This window comes from Hemiscyllium ocellatum, chromosome 5 (genome assembly GCF_020745735.1).
Source record: "Hemiscyllium ocellatum isolate sHemOce1 chromosome 5, sHemOce1.pat.X.cur, whole genome shotgun sequence".
Classification (NCBI taxonomy): Eukaryota; Metazoa; Chordata; class Chondrichthyes; order Orectolobiformes; family Hemiscylliidae; genus Hemiscyllium; species Hemiscyllium ocellatum.
The window spans coordinates 62513581-62530002 of record NC_083405.1 but is presented as its reverse complement, the minus strand read 5'-3'; the positions used below and the strand labels follow the sequence as shown (position 1 = coordinate 62530002).

The 16422-nt window shown below is 38.4% G+C and overlaps 1 protein-coding gene across 8 annotated transcripts in view; it reads left to right on the top strand.

The window, feature by feature from the left end:
• The window catches only part of invs (inversin), a 272361-nt gene that overhangs the window by 116956 nt on the left and 138983 nt on the right, over window positions 1-16422 (top strand). For all 8 annotated transcript variants that reach the window (XM_060824802.1, XM_060824803.1, XM_060824805.1 and 5 more), the window contains 3 exons: window positions 5087-5254; window positions 9087-9267; window positions 12639-12748. In XM_060824802.1, the coding sequence (XP_060680785.1) occupies window positions 5087-5254; window positions 9087-9267; window positions 12639-12748 (459 nt within the window). The remainder of the gene's footprint in view (window positions 1-5086; window positions 5255-9086; window positions 9268-12638; window positions 12749-16422) is intronic.

Genomic DNA, 16422 nt, shown 5'->3' with positions numbered 1-16422 from the left:
CATGTTAGAAATACCTTTGGGAATCGTTGACCTCCCACCCAGCTTTCTAAACTTCCACTATTGGTCAGAGCTGTTAGGCTGTTCAATCTTGAAATGAAAAATTAATCGCTTGAATAATTTCAAATAAATAACTTAATGCAGGCAGCACAGTGGCTCAGTGGTTCAATTCCAGGTCCTTGGTGCTGTGTAGAGTTTACACATTCTCCCAATGTCTGCGTGATTTTCCACTGGTGGTCTAGTTTTCTCCCATAGTACAAAGATTTGCAAGTTAGGTGGATTGTCCATTGATAATTATATATTAATTGGCATTTAATTGCATCCAATGAATGGGGAGTCACTGGCACTCTCGCACAAATCGATCAGTTAGTTCATGGCTCGACAGCTGGTTTATGAGGCAGTGTGATGCTGACAGCATGGATTCCATTCCTGCACTTAAGATGCTGTCTGATGTCGCCATGCAGATCCCACCTTCTCAGACAAACAAGGGAGGACTTAGACAGTTCACGATCAGGGAAAGTGAGGACTGCGGATACTGGAGATCGAGGAACCATTCCTAATGAAGAGCTTATGCCCAAAACGTCAATTCTCCCACTCCTTGGCTGCTGCCTGACCTGCTGTGCTTTTCCAGCACTGCACTCTTGAGTTCATGGAGGGTCCTGGGGCATATTGTAGAGCAGGGGGACGTAGGGGTTCATAGAAAATTGCATAACTGGTAGACAGAGTAGTAAAGAAGGTGGTTGGCATGCTTGCCTTCATTAGTCAGAGCGTTGAGTGTAAGAGTTAGGAAAATAACTGACCAGAAATTCTCAAGTCTTTAACATAATCAGTAACTTGATGAGCAACTGCTGTAGATTGTTGTCTTGGCCCCTTTGTGGGATCCCTTGTCTGGTATTTTCAGGGTGAACTGGATAGGATGTTAGATCAGTTCCAGCATCTACTGTGTTCCAGCCCTATTTCTGTTCCAAAACAAATGTCCAGCTTGACCTTTGCATTGACTTAATGAGTTCAATAGAGTTATCCAAAGAGGAGTGAACCCTATGTCCTTATTTGATAAGAACCTGGTAAAACTTGTCAATAAACTAACCAAGTTGATGCAAGAGCAGCTTCTCAGAATCCCAGTAGACCATGATTCCAGATTGCTAACCACAATTATCACACCCTTTGGTCATTGTTGTTTAAATTGACTTTCTTTTGGCATATTGTCAGCCCCCCTGCCACGCAGTTTTGTTGCTTGTGTTTGAACCAGAATGCCAGGACTTCAAAACGGTGCTTCCTGCTTTTTCCACGGCTTTGGAAAACCTTTCTTTCACACCTCCTAACATTTTCAGGTGTAGGCAGCTAATGGTGGAACTGAGCCTGGAAGGATCTTAAATCTGCTGTTGGATAAAGTTAAAGGAACAGGATGTTACACCTGTCACAATAATTTGTTTATTTAAGCATAATTACAGTTCTGAAACCAAATGGTCATCTTTGCTTTTGTATTGACTTACTGCAGCTTGTTTTAGAGTGGTGTTTTTCTCAGAGCAACCTGATAAACATCAAGAGAAATCTTGAGGCTTACCCAAGGAAGATGTATTTGAAGGTCCACACAGCTGAAAGTCCCTACATCTTCTGCTGTCCTGCAATATCATTGAAGGACTAATGTAACTACAGGGGAACCTCGATTATCTGGATATCAATTATCTGAATTTTGGATTATCCGAAGATCTCAAGGTCCCCATAGAAACATTACATTAAAGAGGTGCTTCACCACTGATCGCGTGTTTTGTTTACAGTGATTAAAAATGAACTTGGCTTACTGAAATGTTGCCAAGAACAGTCCTGGATATCAATGTGAGCTCAGGCTCTCCAAATGACTGACCGCCCATCCTCTCTCTCTCTCCCACTGCACACTTTCCCTGGAGTTCTACACAGGGGTGTACCCTAAACCTCCCTTCCCCAGATAATCTCTCCAACATTGTCCTGTACAGGATGGGGGGGCGCACAGGGGCTCACATGCAGTGTGCTGCTGCCTAGTCTCCTGAAATGGGAGTGAACTTAGCAAGTGCTCACTGTGTCAATCCCATTGAACTGAAGTTGTGGGGTTGGGGAAGGGGGGGGGGAGGAGGTGGCAGCGGTGGGGGCAATGGTGGTGGTAGGAGGCTTCAGCAATGCTGTAGGTCCCTTACACACAAGTGTGTGTCTGCTCAGAAACAAGAGACAGAGAGAGGGAGCAAGGCAGGCAGAGCAAGGAAAAGCGAAACTCCAAGCCCCAGAGGAGAGGCATTGAATCAATTAAGCAAATAATCACTTATCAGAGTGAAATAGTGCCCACTCATCTCGTTCAGCCAATCAAGGTTCAACTGTATATAAGTGTGAATTACAGAAGATGCCATTTTTGCAGCTTCTGTGTTGCTTTGGCTCTCCATTTGAAATGGCAACAGTTCCATGGCAATGCTTTCCTAAACACAGTAGGCTTTGATGCTGAAGGTATTCTTCTTAGACATGATGTAGCTGACATCTTCATAAATTTTCAGATAGTCTCAGCTGCCATCAGAGTTTATTCCAGTCCCAAGGAAAACCTAGTTATTGTTATCGTTCTAACCAGCAATCCCATCAGCCAGGAAAGTCAGCACACTTTTTCACTGCTGTAAATGATTTGGTAATTTCATGCAGATGCTAAGCAAAAATTGCTGAAACCAGAAGACAATTCTATGAAACTACTCCAGTTATGATCTACTGATTCAGTCTGTTGCATAACTGAAATCACAGTTGCTTCAGCATCTCCCCAGATACTTATCTGCATTTTCGTCAATCTTATCTCAATGTTTGTCTCAGATGGACTGCAGCTGGAAGGTAGCTGACCACCACATTCTCGAGGGCAATTACACATGAGCAACAAATACTGGACTTGCCAGCACTGTTCAAATCCTACAAAAAAAAACTTGCTCAAGGAAGTAGGTTTTAATGAGTATTACAAATAAGAAAAGTATTGCTTAATACTAATCTTCAAATCACTATTCAAAAATCTGAAATTGAGTGATCTTGTTGGGATAACATAGTCAAGATACTCAAGTTGGGTGACAAAGATAATTTTCTACTCCAGTGCAACACTCATTTCACATGAAAAAAAAATGATGTTCCCTAATGTGGATAGATTCATCTTACAGAACAGATTCATATGTTCAAAACTTCTTAAATAGGCTGTAACAATGCAGTTAAATTTAATGTATATAGGATGGAGCCATAGACAAGGAAACAAAATAAAACTGTAAAAACGTATATATCGTGTTGATGTTCCAAATTACAGGAAGTATAATATTGTCAGGACTAGATTTAAAATAACATAGTCCATCAAATAATGTAATTTGTTAGTTCAAAGTATTATGCTTCTAACCATGAGTGGTAAACAGTAATTATTCACACTGATCATTTTATTTATTTGTTATTTGCATTCAAAGCTGCTATAGCAATGCAAAAATGTACTGACATAAAACTAATCAATTGTCTGTTTTCATTTAAATATACTCAAGTGCAAAATCTTTTAGCAATGGAAATATAATCAAAACAAATTATTTCCATTCAGGGATTATCAGCAGCTGCTGCTGGACATCAACAGAGAATGTTGAATTAAAAAATATATCCATAAATTTAATTGAAATATGTCGACAAAAGAAATGAGACTAAGTAATAATTAGATCAGTAAGGCTAATTGTTGTACTGGTTGGATAGTTTGCTAATCTCTATCAGGAAAATATATATTTATTGAATTTTTTTTCTCTAAATATTATTGACATAACTAATATGGCCTAGATCTTTTGATCCCCAGATAGTTGGGAGTCTAGACATGTGCAGACAAATGCATTACTGGATGCCTCTGAAGTTCTGATGCATTGACTATGTAGTAGTTGCTTAGGAAGTTTAAACTTTCAGTAGGTAATTACATTTTGTCTGGAACACCCCTGAAAAATCCCAAACTTTTGAGACTGAGTTGCAAACATTTGAGGGAGATAAGTGACTTGCTCCTGTTGTTACCCAGGAAAAGTTAAACAGATTGAAACCTGCCAACTGCATGATTATTCATTGACTTTCAATAAACACTAAAGCCTTTAAATCCCCACCTGACACCAAACTCCTTCATCATGTACCTTCCATCCTACTATTTCACCCATCCACCTGCTATCGTCTCCCTTCACATGTCCTTGCCACTCTAATCACTCACCCACCCACTTACTACCCTACCCCTGCATCCACCAGGCAACCTATCCATATTTCTGGCACTGTACCTTCTCACCCACCAGGCACCATGCCCGGTCAGCCACCCTTTTGCCTCATGTACTTACTTAATTGTCGCCCCCTCACATATGCATTTGCAGCTGTAGCCCCAACACTGACTTATCTGCCACATATTTTCTCATCTATCTGCCATCATATTCCCTTACCTACTTGGCAGCATATATACCTGCTGTCCTAACCATTCAATCACCTCACCCAGAATTCTGAGAATGTGCAATACGGCGTTAAAAAGGGGGATGTAATTTGACATTCAATGCTGATTCTGCACTGCACTGCACTGCAAGGCTTCTGGCACCGTTACGATGCATTTCTCAAGAGGCCCAAATTGAAACTTCAGGCTAGAAACTTTGAACTCTTGGTAGGGTATGTTTAAAAGAAGCAGAATGGCAATCTGAATTCACTTCTTGGAAGATTTGGCCCAATATTTCAAATGCTGTATTTTTTCTAACCCTTCTCTCATTCTTGCTTCCTTCTTATCCATGTAATGAATTACATTTTTCCTGTTAACCAACACCCAGGGCTCTACTAATACCATTATTGTTCTGTGAATGAAAAGTGAATTATGATTGATTTGGAATTATTTATTTTAAATAATATTTTATGTTTCTCTTCCTGCTTAGAAGCACCTGGTCTTTGTTCAATATTTTAATATAATAGAAGAGTTAAGACTGATAATTTACTGTGAAGCCTTTATCCACCTCTGTTATAATAGAATAATAATATAGAAGTTATTTTGAACAAGAAAATCAAAATAATCTAGTATCAATAGTAATCTTAATTGCCTTGTTTTTAATTATTTTAACTTTTCCAGCAAACAGCATTACATTGGAGTGCCTACTACAACCATCCAGAGCATGTGAAACTGCTGATAAAACATGATTCCAATATAGGCATTCCTGACATTGAAGGCAAAATCCCACTCCATTGGGCTGCCAGTAACAAAGACACTACAGCCATTCACACAGTGAAATGCATTCTGGTAAGCATGTTGATAAAAACTCTATGCAATGACTGAAGACAATAGAAATTGCATTGTTGTGGGAATGGAACAAAAAGGAATTTCTTTGCTGTATTGTTGTTGCATCATGACTTCAGTCTATTAATAATTCACTGTCCTTTTGTGCTTTAAAAATTAATTAATCAGTAAATTGAATTAGTATTTGGAATAATAGGGTTTTTTTGTTCAATTCAAATTTAAGTAATTCAGTAACAGGTGCTATCAGTGGACAGTAGATCAATCTTCACAGTATTAGCTTTAATTTTGTTAATCTCTATTCTCCAACTGATTCTCTTAGAAAAGCAGATTAATAGCAATGACAATGTACAACTTAAGGCATATTGAGCTAGGTTGGAGTCTGGACTCAGCCTCATTTCACATCAAGAATGTTGCCAGAAATTGGTCCTTTGAGCTCACCTGTACCTTTGGGAAGGGTTGCTCAGGCAGCTCAATGGACAAGAAGAATCATCTCACTGCTTTCCATCTTCAGATAAATTCAAAGGAATGGGAGTTGCTTGTTGGATTGGATATTGGTGAGTTGGGGGAAGGATGATGGTGTGCACTATAAAGCCAAGGGAACACTTCTGCTCTTATTAGCTCCACAGGAAGATTTTTAAAAATTGGAAAAGAATTCATCTGCACCCAGACAATAATCAAATGGGGAAGCGATGGCCCAGTGGTACTATCACTGGACTGTTAATCCAGAGACCCAGATAATGTTCTGGGGACCTGGGTTTGAATCTGGCTATGGTAGATGGTGGAATTTGAATTCAAAGAAGAATTTGGGATTAAGAGTCTAATAATGACCAAGAATCTATTGTTGATTGTCAGAAAACCCCATCTGGTTCACTAATGTCCTTTAGGGAAAGAAACTGCCATCCCTATGTGGCCAGGCCTACATATGACTCCAGACTCATAGCAATGTGGTTGATTCTTAATTGCCATCTGGACAACTGGGAATGGGCAACAAAGGCTGCCTTACCAGTGACATCCTCATCCTGTGAATGAAGAAAGAAAAACAACTAAATATGTAAAATGTTAATGAAGTGAAATCAATCAGCTAACTTCCGTAGTCATTTTTGTCCAATCATGTGAATTCATGTCAGATTAACTTATTAGTCTTTTGGTCTGAAATAAAACAACAAAATAGTCATTTTCTAACCAAAATCACCTGCATTCTTAATAGTGTAAAGTTCTGACCAGTCTGTGAAATGTTGTGTCGTAGAACAATCCATTGTTAATACCCCAACTTGAATCCTTCCCTATAGTACAAAGCCTCTACTCTGTGCCATCCTCTAATCTGAAAACTAACCACTCATCTCTGTCCCCTGGTTCCTGTCAGCTAACAATCTTAAATTAATGCTTATCTGCTTTATTCCATGGGTTTCAACTATGCTGGCAATCTTGTGCGGTACTTAATCAGATGTCTTTTGAAAGTTCATATGCACACATCCACCAAATTACTTTAATCAACCCTTTTTTTATCTCAAGAGTATTTTCAAAACAGTTTCTTCGAACAGCTTGTTCTAGAGGCCAGAGAGAACTAACTATTCTAGACCTTACAATGTGCACTGTTTAATGACTGCATAAGAAAGGTGCCCTGAGATAACACTGATCATCAGTTGAGTGATTTTCATATTCAGTTTGAGAAAGAGAAGAATATATTTAGTACAGGTGGTTTAACCTTAAATAAGGATAGATATGGCTAAACAAAGTTGGGAATTAAGTTAGGGTTAGATCAGTAGAAATGCAGTCACAGAGATTTAAGGAGATATTTCATGGGGAAGGACATATTATCCACGATGAACTACACAAGTTAAAGATGGTATCAAATCAAAATAAATAGGGCACAATTCTGTTTGGTTATTGGCAGGTTGCAAGGTGATCAGCATATAACAAACTGCAAAAACAGACATAAAGTATAATTATGAAATAAGAAGTTTGAGAGAAAGCTGGATATCAACGTAAAGACAGTAATTGTTTCCACAGGTTTTAAAAAGGAAATAAGTGACTAAAGTGAGCATTCGTTCTCCAGAGACTATGGCTGAATTAATGGAAAACAAGGAAGTGGTATTGGAATAGATGTTTAGCTTCTGTTTTTGTAGTGGAAGACACAAGATAAAGACATAGAAATAGTTATGAAACAGGATAAGGAAGTATTGAAATATTTAAAATAATTGCAATCAGCAGGGAGAGGATATTGAGACAGCTATTAGAACCAAAGACTGATCGGTCTCCAGGTTTTTTGGATCTTCCCAGGATTAAAAAGGAATGGTTGCCGAGATTTTTATGCATGAGTTTTAATGTTCCAAAATATCCTAGATTCTGGAAAGATCCCATCAGATAGGAAAATAGCAAATGTAAAACTCTCTTCAAGAGAGGAGGGAAAAAGAAAGCAGGAATCTACAGGGCAGTTGGTGTAAAAACAATTACAGTACAGTGAAAGTGTTAAAAATTTGTTAAGATTATAGCAAATTACTTCGATCCTTTGAGGAAATAGCAAGCAACTTGGATAAAGGAGAATCTGTAAATGTGGCAGACTTTGATTTCCAGAAGAACATTCCACATAAAAAAATTATCACAAAACGTAAGAGATTATGCTATAGAAAGAGTAACCTATCAGCCTGGGTAGAAGATTGGTTTGCTAGCAGGAAACAAAGTAGGCATAAGTGAACCATTTTTGAGTTAGTAAAACATAATGAGTGAAACGCCATAGATATCAGTTTTGAGTCGAAGACCAGAGGGCATAATCTCAGAATAAGTGGTCAGAGCTTTATGACTAGATCATGAAGTTTATTCAAGACTTAGATAGACATTTTTAGTCAGTAAGAGAATCAGGGGTTATGGGAAAAAGGCAGTGAAGTAGAGTTGTAAAGTGGAGTTGAGGATTAGCAGATCAGATTCTAGATTAGAGTGGTGCTGGAAAAGCACAGCAGTTCAGGCAGCATCCGGGAGCAGGAAAATCGACATTTCAGACAAAAACCTTTCATCAGGAAGCCCTGATTAAGGGCTTTTGCCTGAAACATTGATTTTCCTGCTCCTCAGATGCTGCCTGAACTGCTGTGCTTTTCCAGCACCACTCTAATCTAGAATCTGGTTTCCAGAGTCTGCAATCCTTGGTTTTACCTAGATTCCCAGATCAGCCGCGATCTCCCTGAATTGGCTGATCAGACTTCATGGGGTGAATGACCTACTTCTGCTTCTACATATTTTGGTCTAAAATTGGTTTAGTTTTGTCACTCAAAACATGGCTATATCCTGAAAACAAAAAGCTGTTTTCACTTTAAAATTATTTAATGTGTGTTAGCTGGAGATTATATTTTCTTGGACCTTAAAACAGTCATAAAACCGTAAACCTGTGACCTTTCTTTTAACCTGGACCTTACGGATATTCTTCTCTACAGAAAGTATTTTATAACTCACTATTATTCAACAGAATTTCTTTCTTTCTTGCTTGATAAGTCAAAATTGTTGTAAAATAACTCCACCTGCTGTAACTGTAACTGTTGAATCTTCGATTGTTCCTGCTCTTCCAGCTTACCTCATTGCCCTTTTTGCAACTGAGCCCTGGGTGCCAGGACTTTATATGGGGAGTAAAGCCACAGTTAAACAGGCATGTTCACCAGTATTCGGTACTGAATACAACTTGGATAACAAGATGCTTCTGGGGAACTTCTTACAATCCCTCCTCAATCTCTCAGGCTGCTAGATGAAGTGACCACCTTCTAAAATGTGCTATTTAGAGGATTTTACTACTTTTAAAAAAATATTAGCAGTACATATTATAACTTCCTTATTTTTTCCACCTTGATAGGAAGCTGCTCCTACTGAGTCGTTGTTGAACTGGCAAGACTATGAAGGACGAACGCCACTTCATTTTGCTGTTGCTGACGGAAATGATGCTGTAGTTGATGTTTTGACCTTGTATGAAGGATGCAATATAACATCTTATGATAATTTATTTCGAACTCCTCTGCACTGGGCAGCTTTATTGGGTAATTAGAGTTAAAATTGCACTTAGGACATTTTTAGGCAATCATATTATGATTATGTGTCCAACAGTTCTTGGACAGGTTATGCACAATCTACATAAATTAACTTGAACATGGTTTAAATTCTGGGCTAACTGTGTTTAATTGTTCTTTATTTTTGTTGTTTCTAATCATGGTGCAATTATCATGGCTGATTTTAAATTTGAATTTTGTTCGCATATAGTCCTTCCAACAAAGTATGCAAACTTTTTTAGCCAGTTGCCCAAATGAATGTTCCCTCTAAATTTTATTTCCAGTGGAAGGGCTACAAACATTTACGAGCACAATCACTTTTTCTCCTTGGGCAGTTTACACTTTACAGTTCACCAAGATTTCACCAGCTGTGAGTGACTTGCTTATTTTAACATGTGGTGCCTTCCAGATTACTGTGTAGACAGAAAAAGAACCTAATCTAACTCCTGGTTAACTTCAGAACTGATCTCCAATCATTCACACTGACCACCCCAACTTTTTCTTCCAAACACACCCCTTTTTAATTCCCGGCTCTCCAATTACACTATCTAACTAGCCCCCATGACTCATCAACTACTCATCTGACCCTCAGATTACCGCAGCACGACCCCCTGACCTGACCTTGTTAAAGTACCTATTCGAGATGGCTCAGGGAATCCCTGATGGACTCGACCTGTAAGCTTCTCTTGATTCGTCCCAGAGATCGTACTCTGTGGTAATCTGGAATATAAAACTCTTACAGACAGTTTAGTTTAAATTATTACCCTTATTTACCAATGGCATCAATGTTACACTTTAACATAGCTCAAGCCTGGTTTGTAGGTATCTAAGGTTTTAAAACCATTAGCAAAGTAGAGACCAGCTCTTAGCCCAAAGAGCTCTCTCAGGCTACTCTTTTTATTGCTGCAAACAAGCTGTCTTTATACAGGAATTGCTATTACAATTACAAAAAGCCACATGTCCTTAATCAGATAAGCAGCAATAAAATGGCAAAAGTTTATAGAGGAAGAGAAACTAATTGCCAGGTCTGAGTACGCTGGACTAATTTATTACATGCACATCAAAGTGGGAATATTTGCTCAAGCCAGGCCAATGGGCAAGTGCTTTGTCCATAATGAGAGACTAGTCTAAACAGTGTGGAAAAGGTCATGAAGTAACGTCACTCAGCTAACATGCCCAGTATCACTATCCTACAAAATGGTTTTTTCCTTTAAAATCATCCTAGATTCTCAGAATGCAAATTAAATTCATAACATTCCCAGATCTCAAGCTTCAGGGAACAACATGCAAATATTCAATCCATGACAATCAAGTGTACACTCAAATCAGACCATAAAGAGTTAACCTTTCCACCAGCTTCTGTCCTCTCGCTCTCTCTCGCTCTCTCTTGCTCTTTTGTGTTTTCCTAGCTTGTAAGGGTAATGAGACATTCACATTCCAGAACAGTCAAGAATAGAGAGCTGAGCTTCCTAAATTCAAACCTGCTATGTATGGTATACATGAAAATGTATCAGGATTGCTCTATTGCGTGCATATTCCACTCAGCTTATTATATTACAAGTCCTTTTCCTATTGAGTATGAGTTTTGGTAAGAGTCTTCAATATAAACCAGAAACTCAGTTATCCAACATCCCACTGTGAAATACACACAGCCTCCAGCCCCCGGGTGAGAAGGAAGTACTGCCACACATTCCACAAGTGAACAAATGTTTTTGCCTTATTTACACCCAATCCATTGATACTAAGAACAGATGTCCTTAATGTTACCAAGACTGACCTCTACTTCAGAGTGCTGAGTGACAGCTTGCTATGGGACTCTTTGTAGCCCTTCATATTCACCTCAAACCTTGTTTTGAGCTGAAGCATAGGTTGGGTATGAACTATAGAGGAGAACCTTTTGAATGAAGTGTCCTGCCTTCATTTTGACTTTGGTCTCTGTGAAAAAGGATGGAAAAGATAACAATTCTCCCAGTCTTTCTCGACCATGGTCCTTTTCTTTAAAGGACACATTTTCATCTCCCACAATCCGCCAATATTAATGCGATTCAACAATGCAGACAATTTTGAATCGACATATTCAAGGTCTTCTCCTGACCTGTGCAGACCAAAAAATTGTCAACAGGTCTCATTAATAAATGTACTAAAGGGAATAGGTAAGCACACAAACCATTCTATGTCACCCCCTCTTTAATGCCTTTATCTTCTCGTATGTTTAATCTTAACTTATCATCATATTTGGCATTACCAGTAAGAATAATCACAATCATTTTCTGCAGTTAACAAAGTTTGGTTATATCCATGAAGGGAATTACTCACTCATGAAAGTCTCAATGGGTTTCTTCTCCTAGCACCTGCATTTAATTTATTTCCTTTATGATGTTGTTAATTTTGATCAAATAATTAATGTATATTGATAAATTCCAGTAAGAGTGAATGGTTCTGACCTTTATCTCTTTATGCATACTCCACCAGCCAACAATTGTCTCCACTCTACTCCTGGTGTGTGTTTTGGTGACATGCTGATGCATGGTTGTAGGGAAGCCAGTACAGTCCTGAGTTGAATCTAATGACCATTCTTTATGTGCAAACATAAATACTGGTTACTGATAGACTGTTGAATTTTAGGAAGCATTGTATTTGAGCCTGTTTGTGTTCTTATCCCAAATTCTTTGCAGCAGAGGAGTAGAAAAGCAAGATACAGTTGATATCTTTCTCTATTCTTCCCTACCTTGAGACAGGCAGGACAGTTGGCTGAGAATAGACTTCAGGGAGATCTATTATTCATGACTCAGTCAGTGAGATTTTTTTCCAAAAATACATTAGAGCAGTTCTTGCCTAAAGTTAATAACACATGTAAAAATGTTTACAATTACATTGCTTATGTAGTTGCAACCAAAATATATTGACTAGTTAGTGTATAATACGTTTTGATGATCAAATTATTCTTTAAAATGCTTAATTTCAGTTCTCTACTATGTAAGTCATATCTTTGAAATACAAAATGGTGTTTGTATGTACAAATCTCTATCATGAAATAACAAAATTATTGCAGCAGAAAAGGAGGCCATTTAACCTGCCTCATCTGCAGTGGATCTCAGTAGGAGCAATTTATGTTTTGTCACTCCCCCCACCTTCTCCCACAGCCCTGCACATCTTTCCTTTTCAGATAACAATCTAATTTCCTCTTAAATACCTCAATTTAACCTTGAATGTACCAGAATGTAGCTAGAAGTCTTTGTTTTAACGTAATACGAGTAACTCTGAAAACCTAGAAGTTATACAATTCTAGTTGACTGTACATTGTTTACATATGTTATTTTCAAGTGTTTGTATTTTAATCATAATTTTATATCTGTGTTAAGGTCATGCTCAAATTGGACACCTTCTACTGGAAAGGAACAAGTCTGGTACTATTCCATCAGATAGCCAAGGAGCCACACCACTGCATTATGCTGCTCAGAGCAATTTTGCTGTAAGTACATTCAAGGAAAAGTCTAAAGAAAAAGACATTTCTTGCCATTTTAAATTGTGCAGAATTAGTATTTTGAGTAAATATTACAGGATCAGGTAACATTTTCAATAAGTACTATTTGTTTCTTCATAGTTAAATGATGTTACTCCCCCGGCAATTTTGTCGAGATTGGCGCCAGAGGTCATCAACAGACAAATATCAGCATTTTGACTGAAGTCAAAGATTTTTATTTTTTGACTATGCTAGTTTAGATATCTTCAAGGCAAAATCAAGCAAGCACTTTGAAGTGAAATAGATTGCCCGAGTCAAATGTTAGGAAATAAAAGTGAACTGCTTTGATCTCTACTCATTTATGGCCTAGAATGTTGTAAGTTCCTGTATTTTTTCTGCTGTTACCTTGTAAATAAATTAATTGTTACTAATTCTAGTAGTTACTAGAAGTTGTTCTTTTCTGCAGCACTCCCAGAGTTTAAATCATTCTGAATGGTTAGGATCAAATTTGAGGTTTTTTTAAAAGTACAGTAGAACAACATGCAATATTCGTATGACACCATGTGCTCTACTAATCTGGCTATACAGTGTATTGTTTGTTGGTTAGAAGGGCAAAAACATAAGATACATGGGAGCACCACCACCAAATTCCCCTTCAAGCTACTTATCATCCTGACTTGAACTCTATTTCTATTCTTTTGTTGTCACTGGGTCACAATCCTGGAACTCTCACCGTCACAGCAGAGACTGCAGCAGTCCAAGAAGGCAGCTTACCATGACTGTCGCCAGGGCAATTAGAAATAGGCAGCAAATACTGGTCTGGCCAGCGATAACCACATCGAGTAAATGAATAATTAAACAAAAAAGGTAGTGTTCTACAATGACTGGACACGATGAAGTCCTGTTTAACTCCTGTTGTCCACCTTTATGATCCCCATTATACAGTCTTGTTTGGCATATTTCATGGAGTATATATTTGGTCCATTTATCCTCAGTATCCAATTATTATGCATATTAAATTTCTTGTGCCAGTCATTTGGCCAAAAATATTTTATCTAACTTGCCTTATACATCTTTTGCTGTGAATTCACCTGCTCTTTTTCTCTACACCTTGCTCTCCAGTTTGAATCAATTTGCAAATTTTGTCCATTAAGTTCTGTACTGAGGTTGTAATGGACCACAGTTATTGTGACAGGGCATAGCAGAGTTAATAATGTCAATAAAGTCTAAATATAAAATCTAAAACTAAATCTTCCAATTTGGGTTAACCCACAGGTTCCTATCCTTCTGATAAGTGAGGTTAAACCTGCACCAGCGGACTAGCAAACTGACCTGTGAAAATCTCAGTTCCAGTCCCATAAAGGTATAACCAGTCTAAGATGTACAGGTCTCACCTGCCCCAGAACTTGTCCTAATTCCTCAGAAATGTGATGCTCTCCCTTTTATACTATTTCTGCAACAATGTGTTCAATTGATCAGTCCTCCTGTTCTTAAGCTGTGGCATTGGGAGTAATCCTGATATTAATGCTCAATGTCTTTTTTAATTAATTCCCTTCCTAAATCCCTGAAATTTGCCTTCAGGATCTCATCCCTCTTCCTTCCTTTGGCATTGGTACCAATGTGGACCATGATTACTGGCTGATCTGCCTTCCCCAGAAGGAGACCAGCAGGAGGCTGGAAGAGCACAGCCAGCCAGGCAGCATGTGGAGGTGGAGTAGTCAATGTTTCAGATATAACCCTTCCTCAGGATGTCCCGTAGCTGCTCTGTGACCCCTTTAACCGTAGGACTACAGAGGCAATATACCATCATATCATCATTTTTACTTCCACAGAAACACCTGTCTGAACTTTCGACTGTGGAATTCCCTATAACTGTTGCTCTTCCATTCTTCCTCCTCACTGTTCAACTGAGTAGGCCATGGTGCCATGGGCTTGGGTCTGGCTGCACTCCCCAAGAAATCATTGCCTTTGCAAATTTCCAAAATGGAATACCACAAGCTCAACAGATTCTGGGGATTCCTACTCTAACTGTTTGGTTTTCTGAGACTTCCTGATAGCCAACCATTCCTTCTCTGCCTATACACTTCTAATCTGTGGTGTGATCTCTTCCCTATACATGCTGTCCATTAGTCATCTGACTTGCAGGTACGCAACAGCGATTTCATGTATTGCTCAAGTTCTGAAACATGCAGCTCAAGCTTGTGTAGCTGTTGACAGTTCCTGCAGATGTGTTTGTCTGGGCCATGATATGTCCATGATCTCAGACATACCATATGCTAGACTTGGCCTTTCTGACCTACCACACTGTAACAGTAAAAACTATTTGTTACCCTTTGAATAAGTATGACTTGACAAAGAAAACTCAACAAGTATTTACTTAGAAGAAACAAATAAAAACAAAGACTACAGAATTAACACAAAATTAATACACTGCTTTCAGTTTAAAGATTAGTAATGCAGACCAAATCTATTCATCAATTAGTTGCTTTCCCTGCATTTGACATGTCATACTGCCATTGGTTTCAGTGCAGATAGGCAAATTGATCCTTGCTTTACTTCTACTTCTGCTTACATGTTGCTCCAGTGAATTTATTTCTTGCAGGTAAATGTAAGTAAAGCGCTTCTTTCCCCCTCTGTCCTGAATTCCCACTTGGACCCAACATCCCAACACTCTGTCAGCACTCTGGCAAAGTCTCCTTCACCACCTCCTGACCATGCGGCTGATGCAGTCAATCATCAATTTATCTTTGATGAATGAATACATAATATGTTGCATATTAAAATGAATGATTTGGTCTCAAAATTCAAAATAAATTGTTGCTAACAAGTGAAAGCACCAGTTTAAAAAAAAAGAAACCCACCATTAGTAACCTGCATAATAAGGTAGTCATTGGCTGAAAGAGAATAAAGTAATCTCATAAACAAACAGAGAAAAGGCTCTTCTAGCACAATGGTTATCTCGTATCTCTGAGTCAGGAGTCCCAAGATCAAGTCCCACCTGCTTTTGAGGTGTTTAATAACCTATCTACACAGGCCATTGCAAAAATATCAAAAGAACAGAAAAAAATTAATTTGAAAATATATGGCAAATCAAAGCTGAGGAATGAAATGCAAAGCCCCTCAGGTTCCTTTTAAATCTTTGCCTTTTCATCTTAAACATATGCCCTCTAATTCTGGATTGCCCCTTGTCTATTTATCCTATGCATGCCTCTCATGATTTTATAAGCTTCTATAAGATCACCCCTCAGCCTCCGACACTCTAGGGAAAACAGCCCCAGACTATTCAGCCTCTCCCTATAGCTCAAACCCTTCAACCCTGGCAACATGCCAGTAAATCTTTTCTGAACCCTTTTACGTTTCACAACATGTTTCCTATAGCAGGGAGACCAGAATTAAATGCAGTATTCCAAAATGGCCTAAACAATGTTCTTTACAGCTGCAACATGATGCCACAATTCCTGTACTCAATACTCTGACTAATAAAGGCAAGGATATCAAATATCTTCGTCACTATCCTGTGAACCTGCAACTCTACTTTCAAAGAACTATGAACCTGTACTCCAAATTTATTTATTCGTAAATACTCCCCAGGACCTGACCATTAAGTGTATAAGTCCTGCCCTGACTTGCCTTTCCAAAATACAGCACTTCACATTTATCTAACTTAAAGTCGATCTGCCATT